The sequence below is a fragment of the Cavia porcellus genome, unplaced genomic scaffold, assembly GCF_034190915.1.
Source record: "Cavia porcellus strain 051 isolate PalLab524CR breed Dunkin Hartley unplaced genomic scaffold, mCavPor4.1 scaffold_2, whole genome shotgun sequence".
NCBI lineage: Eukaryota > Metazoa > Chordata > Mammalia > Rodentia > Caviidae > Cavia > Cavia porcellus.
In genome coordinates, this window is record NW_026947485.1 from 40,263,098 (window position 1) to 40,278,178 (window position 15,081).

At 42.0% G+C, this 15,081-nt stretch overlaps 1 protein-coding gene across 1 annotated transcript in view; it reads right to left on the minus strand.

Moving 5' to 3' along the window:
- Snd1 (staphylococcal nuclease and tudor domain containing 1) overlaps nucleotides 1-15,081 on the minus strand; it is a 418,031-nt gene that overhangs the window by 92,282 nt on the left and 310,668 nt on the right. Inside the window, exon 16 of the mRNA XM_003475164.5 lies at nucleotides 3,535-3,644. Coding sequence (XP_003475212.2) covers nucleotides 3,535-3,644 — 110 coding nt within the window. The remainder of the gene's footprint in view (nucleotides 1-3,534; nucleotides 3,645-15,081) is intronic.

A 15,081-nucleotide genomic window follows, 5' to 3' on the forward strand; every position in this document is an offset into this window, starting at 1 on the left:
TCTGGGCTTCAAGGTTGCAAAGAAAATACGGCAATGATGTGGTGTCTACCTCCTTGTTCTTTCTGCCCTGAGACTGGCAGCAGAATGCCTCAAACACTGCCCTGGAAATGGCACCCTAGACTTCTGACTCAGGGGGAAGAACAAAGTCAACAGGAGCAAATGGCTGAGGAACAGCACTATGTAAAAGGCGGGGAGAAAGAAGCACAAGGAGAGGCAGCAGGAGAGATTCTCAAGGAAACAGAATTGAGTGGTGGCTGGAAGCATCAGTAGCCCGTGCTGGCTAATCACTTTAACACAGATGGAAGGAAAGTAGGGTAACCAGGTCTTGAGATGATGGGGGGCATCTAAACACATAGACAAAAGATTTGCTGGAGGTTTGTAGGCTCTATATAGGAATATGGGATGGAAAGGCTACAATTCTCTCCTCATTCAAACTAGATGAAGAGATGGCAGGGACTCCTTCACCACTCACCCAAAGCCACGACAACATACTTAGTGAACATGGTGCTATTTCCCAGTGCAATCCTTCTTGACTGGGTCTGGCCTGGGGCAGTGACCATTATATGGACTCTCCCTTAATCTAGATCTTTCTCAAGTCAGTTTATGCTTTCACATGTACAAGCCCAACCCCATGACTGGGCCTCTGTGGGATCACAGAGGAGCCTAGGAGTGCTACAGAATCTGTGGGCTTTGCTAGGGATTTAGCTCAGTGGCACAAGCACCTGCCTTGCAAGAGCGCAGTCGTGAATTCGAGCCCTGGTACCCACCCACCCCAAAATCTGTGGGCTTCTGCTTTCCTATCATAGTGTAGGTTTGTAGTAACTGGGAAAAGCTTGTAAAGGGTAGAAAAATTATTGGCAAAAATAAGATAATATTATGAATGAATATTTAAAAAATATAAAATGAGATGGGGAAGGGCCAAAGACAACCACATTTTAAAATTATCTGGTCACATTTAATTATCAAGGAAATAGGTATAAGGCACACCCCCCCACACACAAATGGAAACAAATCAAAACAACAGCAGCAATAGCAACAACTTTTCAATTACAACTATCCCAGCAGCCATTCAAACAACAACAACAGCAGCAGCAGCAGCTCAACTACAGCCGTCTCAGCAGCCACTGTGCTCCAGAGCCCAGCAGAGGAGACTGCCCTGCAGGTAAGGAAGGGGAAGGGCTGTAACCACTTCCATGTGGCACAGCCCTTGCTACTAGGGCTGGAAGGATCTTTGTGTGTTAGGGGAGAGACAAAGAACAATGTTCCCCAAAACAGCTTATGAAGATGAAGGTACTACATGTAAAAGCAAATGAATAAAGCTCTTACCAAACAAAATCCTCCTTTTATTCTGGTACTGATCAGAGAACAGTTTTCATACATCCAATGCAGGGTAATGCATAGGAGATAAGGCTGCAACTGGTTCCTTTAGTCATCTTGAAATTTTGTAGTTTAGGTCATACTTATATTTCCTTTGGATGATTACCTTTGAAAACAGCCTGGTCAAGAACTTGTATTGAGAGATCCTTGACACAGGGCTATGAAAAACTGGGACCTCTAAAATCAAGAAAGATAAATATCAACTTTGAATCAGATTAAGAATCTACAAACTCAGATGCCAGGACAGCAAAGAAGGTGGGGAAAACTTCAACTTTTTTACCAGTAAATATTAACAGACACACACACAAAGGTAGGGGTCACAATACCCATGAGACAGTAAAAACATTAGTCCACCTCCCCTCTTTACTAGTCAGTGTTCTCTTTAACCCTCTTGTACTTTTGGGTATTATCAGTGGGACAGAGATATGACTAGGAAGAAAACTGGCTGGGAAAACAAAAGCTGGGAAAGCTACAAACAAACAGAAAAAGAAACTTCAGGAGAGGTCAAATAAAAGGAAGATGATTCTGATGAGAAATTTGGTTTAAATAGTTAAGAGATGAGAATTCTTCCAACAAATATCTTAGGCAATCCAGTGAAGGGAGCTCCTCCTGTGTAAGGCATAAGAAGTGAAAATCTGTTGCTTCTCCCCCTATAACATCTCCAAGTCGTGAGCTTTAATGGACTGACATACTTTTTCCATCCATACTCTGTAGCCCACTCAGAGGTAAATGCTACAATATTTGCCCTTTCCATTTAATCACCAAGCCACTTCAAAAACTGCAACAGATGCTGATAGAAAACTACAGTGGATTCATGAAACACTTCTCAAGTAGGGGGCTCTTGTTAATTGATAAAAATTCAAGTTACATTGTGTAGTGGCATAATGCCGGAGGGAGGTAGGCATGCCAGTATTAAGGATTTGTGCTTCACAAAAATAAATGCATCTTAACAAAACAAAACAGAGAACTGTGAATCTGATGATACGATTAAGCCCCACACTCCCCCAAGCACTACATAGATTTCCAACAAAGCAGATGCAATAAAATCCAGGTAGCTGCTGTTGGTTGGAAATGGAACTCAGATCTCTCCTGTTGAGAATTCAGAAGTTATTATTTTGCCAAACTTGTTTCACAAAATAAGAAAGGCAAGTGATAAAGAAATCTCCAAGAAGTGTCAACCAATAGCAAGAAAACTGCTTAGTCAAAAGTCAAAGTGATGTCTCTCAAAGACAGGAGAGCTTTGCAACGCAGAGCATTGGGCTAATCTGTCTTCCCATACCTCTCACACTTAATATATCTTCTGGCAACTCAACTCAAAATGAGATGCTGAAGTTCCTACACTGGTATTTGTATTAAACAAAAAACCCACACATGTGCTCTCAAGGATCAGAGATTCAGGAGAGACAGAACCTCTAGGATTGCAGCTCTGTGGGCATTATGACACTGATGAAAGCTGAAGGGCCCTGGTAGAATGGTAAGAGTTGATTGTGACAAAAATAGGGACAAAGGCAGACATTAGACCCAAAGCCCAAGCCTAACACACTACCTTACTGTTCTTTTTGAGTCTAACCAGAAGGATGAATGGCTGGTATTCTCCTAAAAAAAAGATGGTTCTGTTGACAAAGACTTGAGCAAAATTAGCAGGTAAAAGGGCACTACCGCAACTGAGGGCCTAACTCTTGCCTGCAAGAGCCAGCCCAACAGGCAGAACAGAAATACAATTAAATTAAGTCAGAAAACCTGCTACAGAAAATGCAATTACTCAAAGATACAAATAAATGTTCAAAGAAAATTGGCCTCTGACAGGGTTAGTCAAGCTTCTAAATCCAGCTGGAGGCAGCAGCTCAGGCTAATTCACCAAGGAGGAGGACCGCAAAGCTGTGAGCCCTCTGCATTAGGATTCTGGCCGACAGCCACGTGTGCACCACACATCCCAGGCCACCAGTGGAAAGCAGCAACTGGGGGAGCAGGAGCTGGCCAGTGATGCAGAGCTCAAATAAGTAAGATGTGGGCAGACAGGAGAATGGCTCATGGCTGCTCAAGGCTGAGCAGTGCAAAAGGGGAAAGACTGTCTCTTATACAACAGAGAAGGGTCAGACCAACGGAATCCTGCTGCCTGGCCCTTTCCATATATGAAGCAACAGGAAGAAGTCCTACCTCTCGCTGTAGCACCAGTTCCTTGGTGAAGAGAGTGGCTTCTTCACTGAATGGCTCTCCTTCTTGCACCAAGCCTGGGAGGTTTCGAGCGCCTCTGGGACATTCAATGCCTGTGTCAGGAAAAAAGGAAAATCTGTGATGAAAATAGATCGCGCAGATTTGCTGCTGGGCAGCAAGTGTGGTTTCCTGACACCTCCGTTGGGTCAGGTGTTGGATCTGAGTTCTATCTTATGAGATGAAGGTACAGGGGAGGGAGAAGAGGATGAGGATGGGCACAATCTCACAGATGTGGCTATCACTTACATCACAGGCTTTCTCAACCTATGTGAAACTGCCACCCCAGTTGTGTGCCTCCCAAGAGCCAATGCAGCTGATTCTGAAACCTTTTCTCCTTATTATATGACTTGTGCATCAAATTTCAAAGTCTTAGTTTAGTGTGATTTTTTTTTTCTCCAAATAAGGTCCTTCTCAGTCCTTTGGCTATATTTTGGACACTACATCATCCATTTTTCATTCAGAGAGAAAAAACCAGAATACTGAGGAAGCATTAGGTCCCTAGAACTAAAGACCTGGATTCACATCTTTTTTCTACTTCTCTTTTCTCTTTGTTTGTTTTTTGGTACTTGGGATTGAAACTAGGGCTTTTGCATTGAGTTGCATTCCAAGCTCTTTTTATTTTTGACACAGTGTCTTTCTGAGTTGCTATACTGCCTAGGCTTATCTTGACCTGTGATCTTCCTGCTTGTGATTCCCAGAGTGCTGGGATTACAATCATGTGCCACCATGTCAAATTTCACATCCTAATCCCATCAGTTATTAGCTTTGTGACTGGCTAAATTACAAAACAAAATCTTGGTTTCTCTATTTGTAAAACAGATGTAACTAATACATCTTTTTTGTAAGGCTGCTATGTAATAGGAAAGATTATATGCATAATAGATTATATATGTGAAACACTTAGAATGTGCCACATGGAAAGGCTGAATGTATTTCAGCTATTATTAACATCAACTTTATCATCGTTACCCTTAACAATTCCTATGCTCAAAACTATCAAATTCTTCTAAGATCTACGTGGATATGAACCTATCCTTCATACTTGTTTGTATCCAGAGACAGTATTTGTATGAAACAATTACTCAATGACCAACTCATACTGCCTTTTCTTTCTTTGATTCAATCACTCATTTTGAAAAATACATTTATCACTAACAGTGGTCGTGTGTGACAGATTATGAAATACATTGCATTTTGATATCTGGGTAAGACTTACAAACATTTCAAAGTAATTCATACTGCAGCTGTAATTATGAATCAAAATGGTAAACTTGGCTATACATAAAAAAAAGAAAAAGATGAAAATTTGGGAAGGATATATTTAGTGCTTACACTTCAGAATCACTGGTGGTCCCTTCTGCTACAAGATGACCTTATTCATGAACAGCCTCCAGCAAAGAGACAAGAGCCTTGACCTGGGAAGAACACGTCCCATTGCTGCTGAGACAGAAAGTCCATCTGTTTATGGGAAAAGCAAGGTGGTTGCTCATGTTTCTGGCCAGGGCATAACCCTGACAAGGAAGGGAATTACCTACATCTTGGATCCTTAGCAGATGAAGAACTGCTTTGTTTCTGAGACTCCAGGTCTTGCCAGTGGAACAGATCACACAAAATGGTACATTTGGTGGGAAGGGTAGCATTAGGAGGGAAACTGCAGCAGGGGAGTAGCTTAAACTGGCACCCCAACACAGAAAGGACAGCTGAAGGCTCTTTCTAAACATCACACTGTTGAGAAGACACCAGGCGGCTTCATTCCCAACCCTGCAGCACCATGATGTAGTGGGAGTGGAACTTATGTTTATAAAAGACAGCAAGTAACTCAGGAGAGCAAAAGACTATGAGATTAACCCTGAAGGGAAGAGATGAGACTAGAATAAAATGGAATGAAAGATAGTCCATGTTTCTCACAACATCAACAGCCAAAAACACTTTTCATTTCATATCTGCAAACTAAGCAAGAGCAGAATTGCCAGAGAGAAAAATAAACGATTCTGTTGAACTATTCTGCCACATACTCACAGATAAAGCATGGCTACAGAAATGAGAACAATGCAAAAACAAGTGTTCAGTCTGTTTCTGACCCCCACATCAGAGCTTGGATGTGGCTGAGTGAGGCTGCTATGTGCTGCAGGCTGGAAATAGGATCAGTAAGGACAGTACACTGTAAACAAGAACCAGGGCAAAGAATTTCCCTGGGTGGACACCAAGGATTTTGGAATTTCCTTAGTAGAGTGTGTAGTCTGTTACTTTTGTGGTATTCTGAAACAGCAAAAAACTGGTCAGGCTGCAGAAACCAGCTGAGGATCCTGGAGACCCCCTGGTGACTAAGTCAGAAACCCTGATAGCTCAACATGCCCAGGGAGTTAAACGTATCAAGCAGAAATGCATTCACAACATTTTTATAAGAGGGTCCTTCAGGCCCATGGAAATCAAACCCAACACTATGTAGATGAAAAGGGAAGAAGGGGCTTTGTTCCACTTTCCTGCAGCTGGGCTCCAGCTTGTCAAGAGGAAGATGAACCAGGCTGCTTTTCCACCCTTTTAAAGTCGAAATAAGTAAACATCCATTCATACTGATTTCGGTCAGACATGTGGGCAAGAGAAAAGAAAAGGGATTTCTCTTTGACCTATCTCCTCTGAAGTAACCTTCTGCCAAGGGGGATACCAAACAGGGACTAAAAAACAGAACAGGTGGTGGGGAGGCAGAACTATCACGGGACCAATGTTGAAAGTCACAGCCAAGAGAACAGAAAGGATGGTATCACACCTGAACGTCTGAAGTTTGGAAATTTGCTAAGCTGCATTACATCTGCAGAAGGAGGACAGTGTAGGGAGGCAGGAAGATTGCCACATTCAATTTCCGCCAACTTAGTGAGACCCTGTCTCATAATAAAAATAAAAATGGGCTGAGGATGCAGCACAATAGTAGAGCACTCTTGGATCCAATTCCTAACCCTCTACACGAGTATAGAAAGGTATTCTCCAAACTTAAGTTTTACTATAACCCACGTACACATTTAAATGTAAGCATATATAACTATGTAAAACAAACTTTTTGGTTAACCAGCGGTTAATCTTTTTTTTTTTGTCTGTTTTTGAGATGGGGTCTCGCTATGCAGTTCAGGCTGGCCTTGAGCTCAAAACGGTCCTCCCACTTCAGCCTCCCAAGTGCTGGGATTACAGGCCTGAGCCACCATGCCCGGCTCAAGATTAAGTTAATCTTGATTTAATGTGTTACATGATAGTATGGCTTCTACTCCACTTCATTAAAGAAAAACCGAAATGGCCATGGCATTGAATTGAGTTAGGACCCAGGGTGGCACAACACCCAGCTTGAGAAACACTGGCAGAGACTGAGGTATGAAGACAGAAGACTGGAAGCCCTTTGGGCTTCACTGCCCAGTTCAAAAGCTACTCTACCTGAGGGCTTATCAGGCTCTTGCTTTGCTCTTTTGTCCTAAAAGATCAAAAAATAGGGCAGGTAACATTGTCCAGTGACATAGAGGAGCCCACATAAATGTTAATCCCCTAATGCCAGAAGGTCATGGTGGCTGCAAGCCAAGTGTGAGAAGAGTTGTGGCCCCTTCTCCCCAGGGCTCAGCAGGCAAAGCAACCCAGGGTTAAGTACATCTGCACTCCATAAGGCCTGCATTGCTGGCTGCTTGCTCACTAGTAAAACACCAAAAAGAGAGAAAATGGAGAAAATCTCAGAAAGCAGCCAAGGGCTGCTGCACTGGCCCGGGCAGGCTGACAGGCAGTGACGGAGAGCTCTCAAGCCATGGGTCTAGAACTAAAAGTATAAAGTGAGATATCACTTGAGTTCCAGAAGCTTACAGGAGACAGGAGAGGAGGTGACTGCAAGTCTGGATCCTGCACATTACCACTAATAGCTGTCTTTGGTGATAATGTCCCTGCACAGTGCGCCTGCTCATAAGGATGAACTAACTCAGCTGTGCTTCCAACAGCTGCAGGGTAAGTGCCTGGCTTACCTTTGACACTAGTAAACCACTGAAGGAACAAATATGTTTTGTTTTAATTGAAAAAATACCATGCTAAAAAATATCTTCAGTGCTCTTGACCATTTTCCTTCCCTATTATGGGCTGTGTCCGATTGGAGAAACATTGTGGGCCCTCTTAGCCCACAAGGGCAGACACAGACTCTCCTCCCAGCTATTGTGGGCTCTCTGGCCTTGTTAAAACTCTATGGACTCATCTGCCTATAGGTGAAAGTTTATTAGTTTTCATACTTTTTCTAGATTTCCCAGCATTTTAATGGTTAAGTTAAAATAAACAAAGCATTTTGTTTGATATTTGTAAGGCTGAAGAAGAGAAATTTCATTGCTTGCTGTCAGTGTCTCATGGTTTTGGTTTTTGCTCTACCAATGACAAACTATTAAACTTCTATAAGCTTACAATCTTTGACTATAAAATGAAGGATCTTCAAAGGCTTGTCTGGTCATAAAACTGTACAATTTTGGTTATGCCCTTTTGAGATTCCTCACCCAAGGGTTGATCTGTAGAAGAGAGGGTGTCTCCTTTCAAACTTAAAATGCTGGGCTTTGGAGTAATCATTCTATTAAAAAAATTATACTCTTAGAGACATTGACTAACTAGGTCAATTAACACAAACACTTAGGTCAGTCGGCTTTAGAACATGAAGAACAAATTCTTGTTAATGACAAGATAATGACTATATAAGAGATTGTATGGATGGCTATGTGAGGATTATGTATTGCTCTGAATATTTTACACAGTATGTTGAATTTTATGATAATTAAGCCTCAGAACTCAAAGTGTGTCTGCTTTTTGCTCTATCAGGCAGTGGCAGCTAAAGCAAAGGATTGCACATCTGCCTTGGCTAGAACAGGAGGCCAGGCATTAGCAGAAGGAAACAAAATCAGGAGAAATAAAGACCGATGTGAAGCCAAGGGGTGCTCACTTCAAGTCCACTGTGCTGTTCCTGCCACATCAGACATCACGGAGAGAAGGGCACAGGAGGCACGAAACGGGACAGGCCTTCTGCCTGCTTGCGGATGCTGACTGAGGCCTTCCTCCCTTCCCCTTTACTGCTATTTGTCTACTCTGGAGCAGGTCCTCTGTTGGCAGGTAGAGATTCTGTGATGAAAAAGAAAGACTGTGCTCATGCAGCTCAATTACCAGCCAGAAAAGATTATTTTCCTCTGCCATTGTATGAGGTATGTTAATGGTGAATGAATTAGCCATTTGGCCTATAGGCTGCAGTGTGTGAACCTGTGATAGTGAGTGGATACATGAGGTAGATGCATGCTTGTCTGAAAGACCGCAGGCAGGATGTAGTGGATGAGTCAGTCACGGGGCTTACCACGCCACTTCACTTCCTCGGGCAGCTATATTTTCTACCATATGACCTTGATTTCTCTTCCCCCCGTCCATAAGCTAGGAAAAGAAGTAGGAACAGAAGGTGGGGAATGGGAGGCAGAGATTGCTCCCTCAGATTCAAAGGAAGCTGATCTGCAGTCAGGCTGGTAGTAAGATCTAAGCTCGGCCCAAACAGAAGTAGGAGGTACCAAGTAAGTCAACACATTTCTCTTTCTGGAACTGGAATGGATAGTATGTGCCATATAAGCCTGTTCATGAGCCAGAGGAAGGAAGCAATAAGCAGAGAGGACACACCTGCATTAACACTGGGCTTCCCTGGACAATCTCAAATAGAGCATCTCTTTCCAGGATCCAGAGTCTGTGAGACCTGACCCTCACTATAACCTTGTACATTTTCATGGATGTTTCCCTCATTGCCACCACAAGCCAGGTGGTGAAAATTTTGTATCTTTAACTGAAATAAAACTCAAAATAAAATGAAATTGCTTTTGAGGTCAGGCACTGAGTCATATTCAGATTTCACTCTTTCCTAAACCTGCAAAGTGTGTGGCACACAGTGGCACTGTAGTAAATGCTGAATAAATGAACATTTATGAAAAAAATACTCTGGAAAAAATATAAACACACAGAGAAAGAAACGGTTAATGCACTGTCAAGAGTTGCAGACCCTAACCAGGCTTACAGGGATCTATTTAGAGGACAGAAGTGTTTTATGCAAATACTAAGAGAGGGGCTAACAAAATTCTTAAACCACACGTACCTCACTTTCCCATGGTTACCTAACACTTTGAAGATGACAAACCTGGCACAGCCACACTTATGTAGAACACTGGTGGCTACTGGCACATTTGGGGAATGTAGTTTAAATCCAAAGACGAAGCAGCCAACACCAAACAGCAATACCTGAGAGGCCTGAGGCTGCGGCACAACAGAGCAGTTTGCCTTCTAGTACAACAGAGGAGGAAACGAGTAGCATGCGGGATCTGCGACCAGCACTGAGAAGCTATGTGGCCACATAGAAACGCAGAAAACACAGAAAAATGACTCAGGGGCTGGGAGCCCTGACTTTAAAGAGAAGATAAAAGGTGCTAAATCTGTACAGCTGGGCTAAGCAGTGACTAAGAGGGTGACACGATAACAATCTGCAAATATTTGAAAGGTGTAAACACAAGAAAGGAGGGAAAATGCTTAGCCTGAAAGTAGGGGGTGTAATTATTAGGGGAAAGAAAATCTGGACAAAATATTGGAAAAATTTAAACAGTGATGACTACTAGGTTATAAATAAGTTGCCCAATGGAAATGAAAACATTGTTATTCAATTAATCCTAAAGGTCTTCAGTCAATGTGTCTGCCTCTCTGTCTCTAGTGAAAGCATCCTAGAAGTATGAATTCTTAGTTTGTTACTTTTAGGCAAAGATCTCTTTAATAATATTGAATCTAAATGCTTCTGCTTTTAATACTGCTTCCTGAAATCTCAACATTGTTTCTGTTGGTCAAATCATAGAGGAAACAGCAGTTTTGTGGTGGGACTCTGAGAACAAAAACAGGCTTTATCTGTTGGCAACATGCCTAGCTGACAGATAACGTGCGGCTGAGTGTAGACATGGAAGGACAGACTACTGGGACAGGAACAAGAAAGAGGTTGTCTCATCTACTGAGTAATCTCCACTCCTAGTCTCTAAGACCCTAGGCAGGAACGCTGTAAAGTCTTACAGATGGGAAATGTCGGGTATCTCTCCCTTTTTTCTATTGACACAGTCCCCTGGAATAATTGTCAAGGACAAGGCAAGGTGCAGAAAGACACCAAAATAAGCTTCCTGTCACACTGACTGCACTCCAATACCTTTGTCTGGTTCCTGCTGCTGCAATTACTCAATTTATAAGTAAAGGCTCTCAGTAGAGTTTTCACCCCTACATTCAATTAGTTCCTTGTTTGTACTTTACTCACCACTTTTCCCCCATCAACAAACAAAAGTAAAAAGTGCCTCACTACACATAGCAATTATGACACTTAAAACTGTGAATAAGTTGTACTTTTATAGTCTGCCTCTGATGATTTAAAAAATTTGTTGGTGATAATGATATCGAGATAGCCATTCCCTGCCAAGCATCAACATGAAAGGCAGAGGCAGGCAGGAGTCGGTTTAAGTTTAAGGAATGTGGCTGTCACTTAAATATACATACCAAGCCACACCAGTTCATGTCCTTGGTTATCAGAACTGTAGCACATCTCATACACCAAAACTTTGCTCTTCTTGTTTGCCCATAGGTGGTGAAGCAATTTGCAGGTTTTAAGCTGCAAATCCTCTCAATGCTGCTAAATGCTGACTATAGGCCATCTCACTAAATACTTTCAGTTTCATGTTCGAAAAATGGCCCACGGTGAAAAGGTAAATGGTAGACAAGTTGGTTCCTAAGAATTCGTTCTATATGGTACTAGGCCTCAATTTATATCAAAGGGTCCAGAAATAAAACAAGGATTTCGCATTAGCTCAAATTCTTTATTCTCTCCTTAGTTCTCTAAACCTCCACTTTGTTTCCTCAAGGGAGGCAGCATCTTGTGGACCTATTTTGGAACATATCACTACTAAAGCTTTTCCAATGAGCAGAATAAAGGGATAAAAGAAGAATGAAGGAATCCTAATTAAAGGGATCAAACATCTCAGGTAATTGTAGTCAAGGGAGCCAGAACTGGGCAGGAACTAAGAATGAAGCTGTTTTTAGTTCACAGTTTTTAAGGATAGATTTTTATTAGGTTGTTCTGATTTTGTGATGTTTGATGCATGTGGTGAAAGATGAGAGACTGAAGTTAATTGGGTATGGGAACAATAAGACCAAGTCTTTACAATGCAATGGGACTTGCAGCTCGCTTTGAAGAAAGAGGGGCAGAAGGAAGGCATCTATTGAAAGGAAGTACAGTGTTTGGCTGTTAAATATGTTTTAACTTTATCTGATTTAAGACATAATAGATATTGCTGGCCCGTTAATAGATCTTTACTTTATAGTTGAGGTAAGGGATCTACCAGTTCTCCATCTCCAGTACCTGGTACACAGCAGATGCTCAATTGTTCGCTACATGAATACTCATACCTTGGCAGTATAAGCACAACAATCTCTGTTCCTGAGTGAGCACCACTTCCCAGGACTTCAAGGCAAGTATGTCATATGCTCAATCACTGACCACAGTAAGCAGAAGGGGCAGGGATGGCTTAGATTCCTTGGGTTTTTTTTTTCTTTTTTTAAGACAGTGTTTCATCATGTAGTTTAGGCTGGCTTTGAACTCACTATGTAGTCCAGGCTGGCCTCAAACTCAGAGCAATCCTCTTGCTTCAGCTTCCTGAGTCCTGTGATTATAGACATCCCTGTTTCTTGATCTTGGTCTAGCCAGGCAGTACAGAGAACTGGCTTCATCAGACTTGATTTACCATTACCTTCAGGCACCAAAGAATCACTGCCCAAAGGGAGAAAAGCCTTTTTCAGAAGGAGCTAGTAAAGCAGATAACAATCAGGCCAGCATCAGAATAAACTTTTATAATTCTTTCACTGCAGAGCAAGATCTGAAAACAATGGATTTTAAAGAGAAAAAAACCGCTCACTGATTAATAGAGCTTTTCCCTTCCAGTGGCTTCCTAGGAGCATGGCCCTGAAGAACCCAACCAGGCTGCTTCTGGGGGTGTGCTCAGAAGGGAGGGGGACTGGAGGTGGCAGGCTGTCATCTGCCCAGCACACATGCCCATTGTGGGGATTTGCTGTAAGCAACAACTGCAACAATGTCACTGTCAACTGGGAGCAGAGTACAACAACTGGGCATAGGGAACACTGGTACCCTCCAAATATTTCTTGAGTTCTTGAGTTCTTCTTTATTATCCACATCATACAAGAACTTCGTATCTTCATCAACAAAGAGAAAACAAAGAATTTGCGGTCAAAAGCTAGGATTGCAATGGTGGTTCCAGTGACAAGAAGATTCCTACAGGACTCAGGCTTTTATGTAACAATGGAGCTCTGTGGAGACAGTTCCTAAGAAGCAAAAACCTTGCATCTGAACAAGGAGGGGGAGTTGGTTTCTATGAGAACCTCAACTTTGCTTTTTCTGACTTATTTTAAACATGGAACTTTATCTTTGAATCAAATAGAACTTAGAAACCCCTCCCCCTCTATTTCTGACACCAAAGGTTTCCAAATCTTGGTTTTTTTTATTCCATATTAATTGGTAAAGAGAGAAATTTGAATCTACTGTCTTAAGCTCCAAGAGAGATCAGCTTCAGCAGGGAGAAAGCCACAGGAAATACTCACGTGGATCTGGCAAGCATAGGCTTCCAGAAGGTATTCTGGCACACACCTGGCAGTCAAATGTAAAAGCTACTTACTTACATAAATTTAGAGTGACTTTTTCTAAACCAAGCTGTGTTGTGTTATTTGAACAAAATGGTTCTGAAAAGTGTTGAGTGTACTTTCAAAGTATTGCCTTTCTTGAGCTTTCTCTCAAAGAAAATTGCTTTGGGCTCCTCCTCCTGAGGCAAGTACATTCAAAATGTCTAGAAATTAGTATATTCAGCTAGTAGAGCAGGGACAGAAAATACCAGCTAGTGGCAGGAATACTAAGACTCAAAAACCAAAAGAATGAAAAAAGTATGAGAGCCGAGAAACTCTTGTAAGAGCCCTTTATCTTACTGATTTTACTTCAAAGAGAAGGAGGTAAAATGGAGAGGAAAGAGGAAAAAGAGGAGGAGGAAACAGGAGTTTTAAAGAGTCAAGGCTCTTCAGGAGCACAGGCCAATCGTGGATGCATAGATACACCTTGTCTTGATAAGCAGCGGAATTCTGGGTTGTGATGAAGAATGGCATACTTACTCCCACATGCTAAAGATGGGGTCAGAAAAGACAATATCTGAAGACCAAGTCTTACTACTCTATGTCTTTGCACAACCCATAAGCTAGGAATGATTTAAAAATCATTTGTGAAGGTCTTTTTTTTTTTAAAATTAAAGAATAATATTGTGTGACACATGAAACTGTGTGAGATTTAAATCTCAGTGTCTATGGATAAAGGCTTATTGGAAGATAGTCATACTCAGTTTTCTGTGGCTACTTTCATAATCCAAGGGCAGCGCTGATAGTTGGGACCAAGACTGTAATGTCCGTAAAGGCTAAATATTTTAGCATCTGGCCTTCAACAGAAAATGTTTACCAACTCTTGTTCCCAAGGAGGTGGCAAGCCAGTTTAAAAAAAGAAACACCAAAATATAATATATAATATGCAAGACAGGGTCAGTATCAGGTGTACGCAACAGACAGTATAAGAGTATCTTAATTAACACTAACAAAAATACTACAAAATATCTAGTCCTGTAATCTAGAAGTCAAAAGAAAGGAAAGATGGGGGAAGCTGTCTTAGGCAGCTGACACTGCCTGCAGGTAGACGTGAGCCCTCACCTCTTTTTCTTGGAACCTGAACTGTAATGACCCCTTCCTTTGTGTTATGATTGCCCCCATTGATTCTCATTCATTTCCTAGGTCCTCCAGACTTCTCCACTATAATATTCTCTCGCCCCACTAAGTGTAAACTTCAAAGTGTGAGAGTTCGTACCTCATCACAGTTGCTTCTCCCACTTCCTGACAGTATCTGTTCCCTGTTATACCTGTTGTGCAGAAGTCCTTGCTCCTAGTCTTTATACCAGACTGCCTTTCTAGTCATGAAGCCTGAAGTCCTACAAAATGTTGACAAAGTACCAGTCTCTTAGTGGGTCACTTTCTACCTTTAGCTTTTTTCTTACCTTCTCTATCTCGAGGATCATGAAGGATTCACAGACAAGTAACTATGAACTACTCTAAGATCATTTTGATTAATGGGAATCGAACCCAGGATCTTTCACTTGCCAGGCAGGTGCTGTGCCACTGAGCTACATCCTGGGCCCTCCTTCTCTCGAAGATCTTGACTCCATTTCTAAAAGTCTGTCAGAATTCTCGTTTGGTGTCTTGTCAAACCAAACTCATCTTCTTCCTCCTATGTTTTCTTTTCCTCATCCTTTTCCTGAGCTCCCTCTTCTGGCTCCAGCACTCCCATTTTGCCAGCAAGACCTCACTCCTCCTTAATCCTCTAGTCTACCCTGTCCTAACAGTTCCACCCAT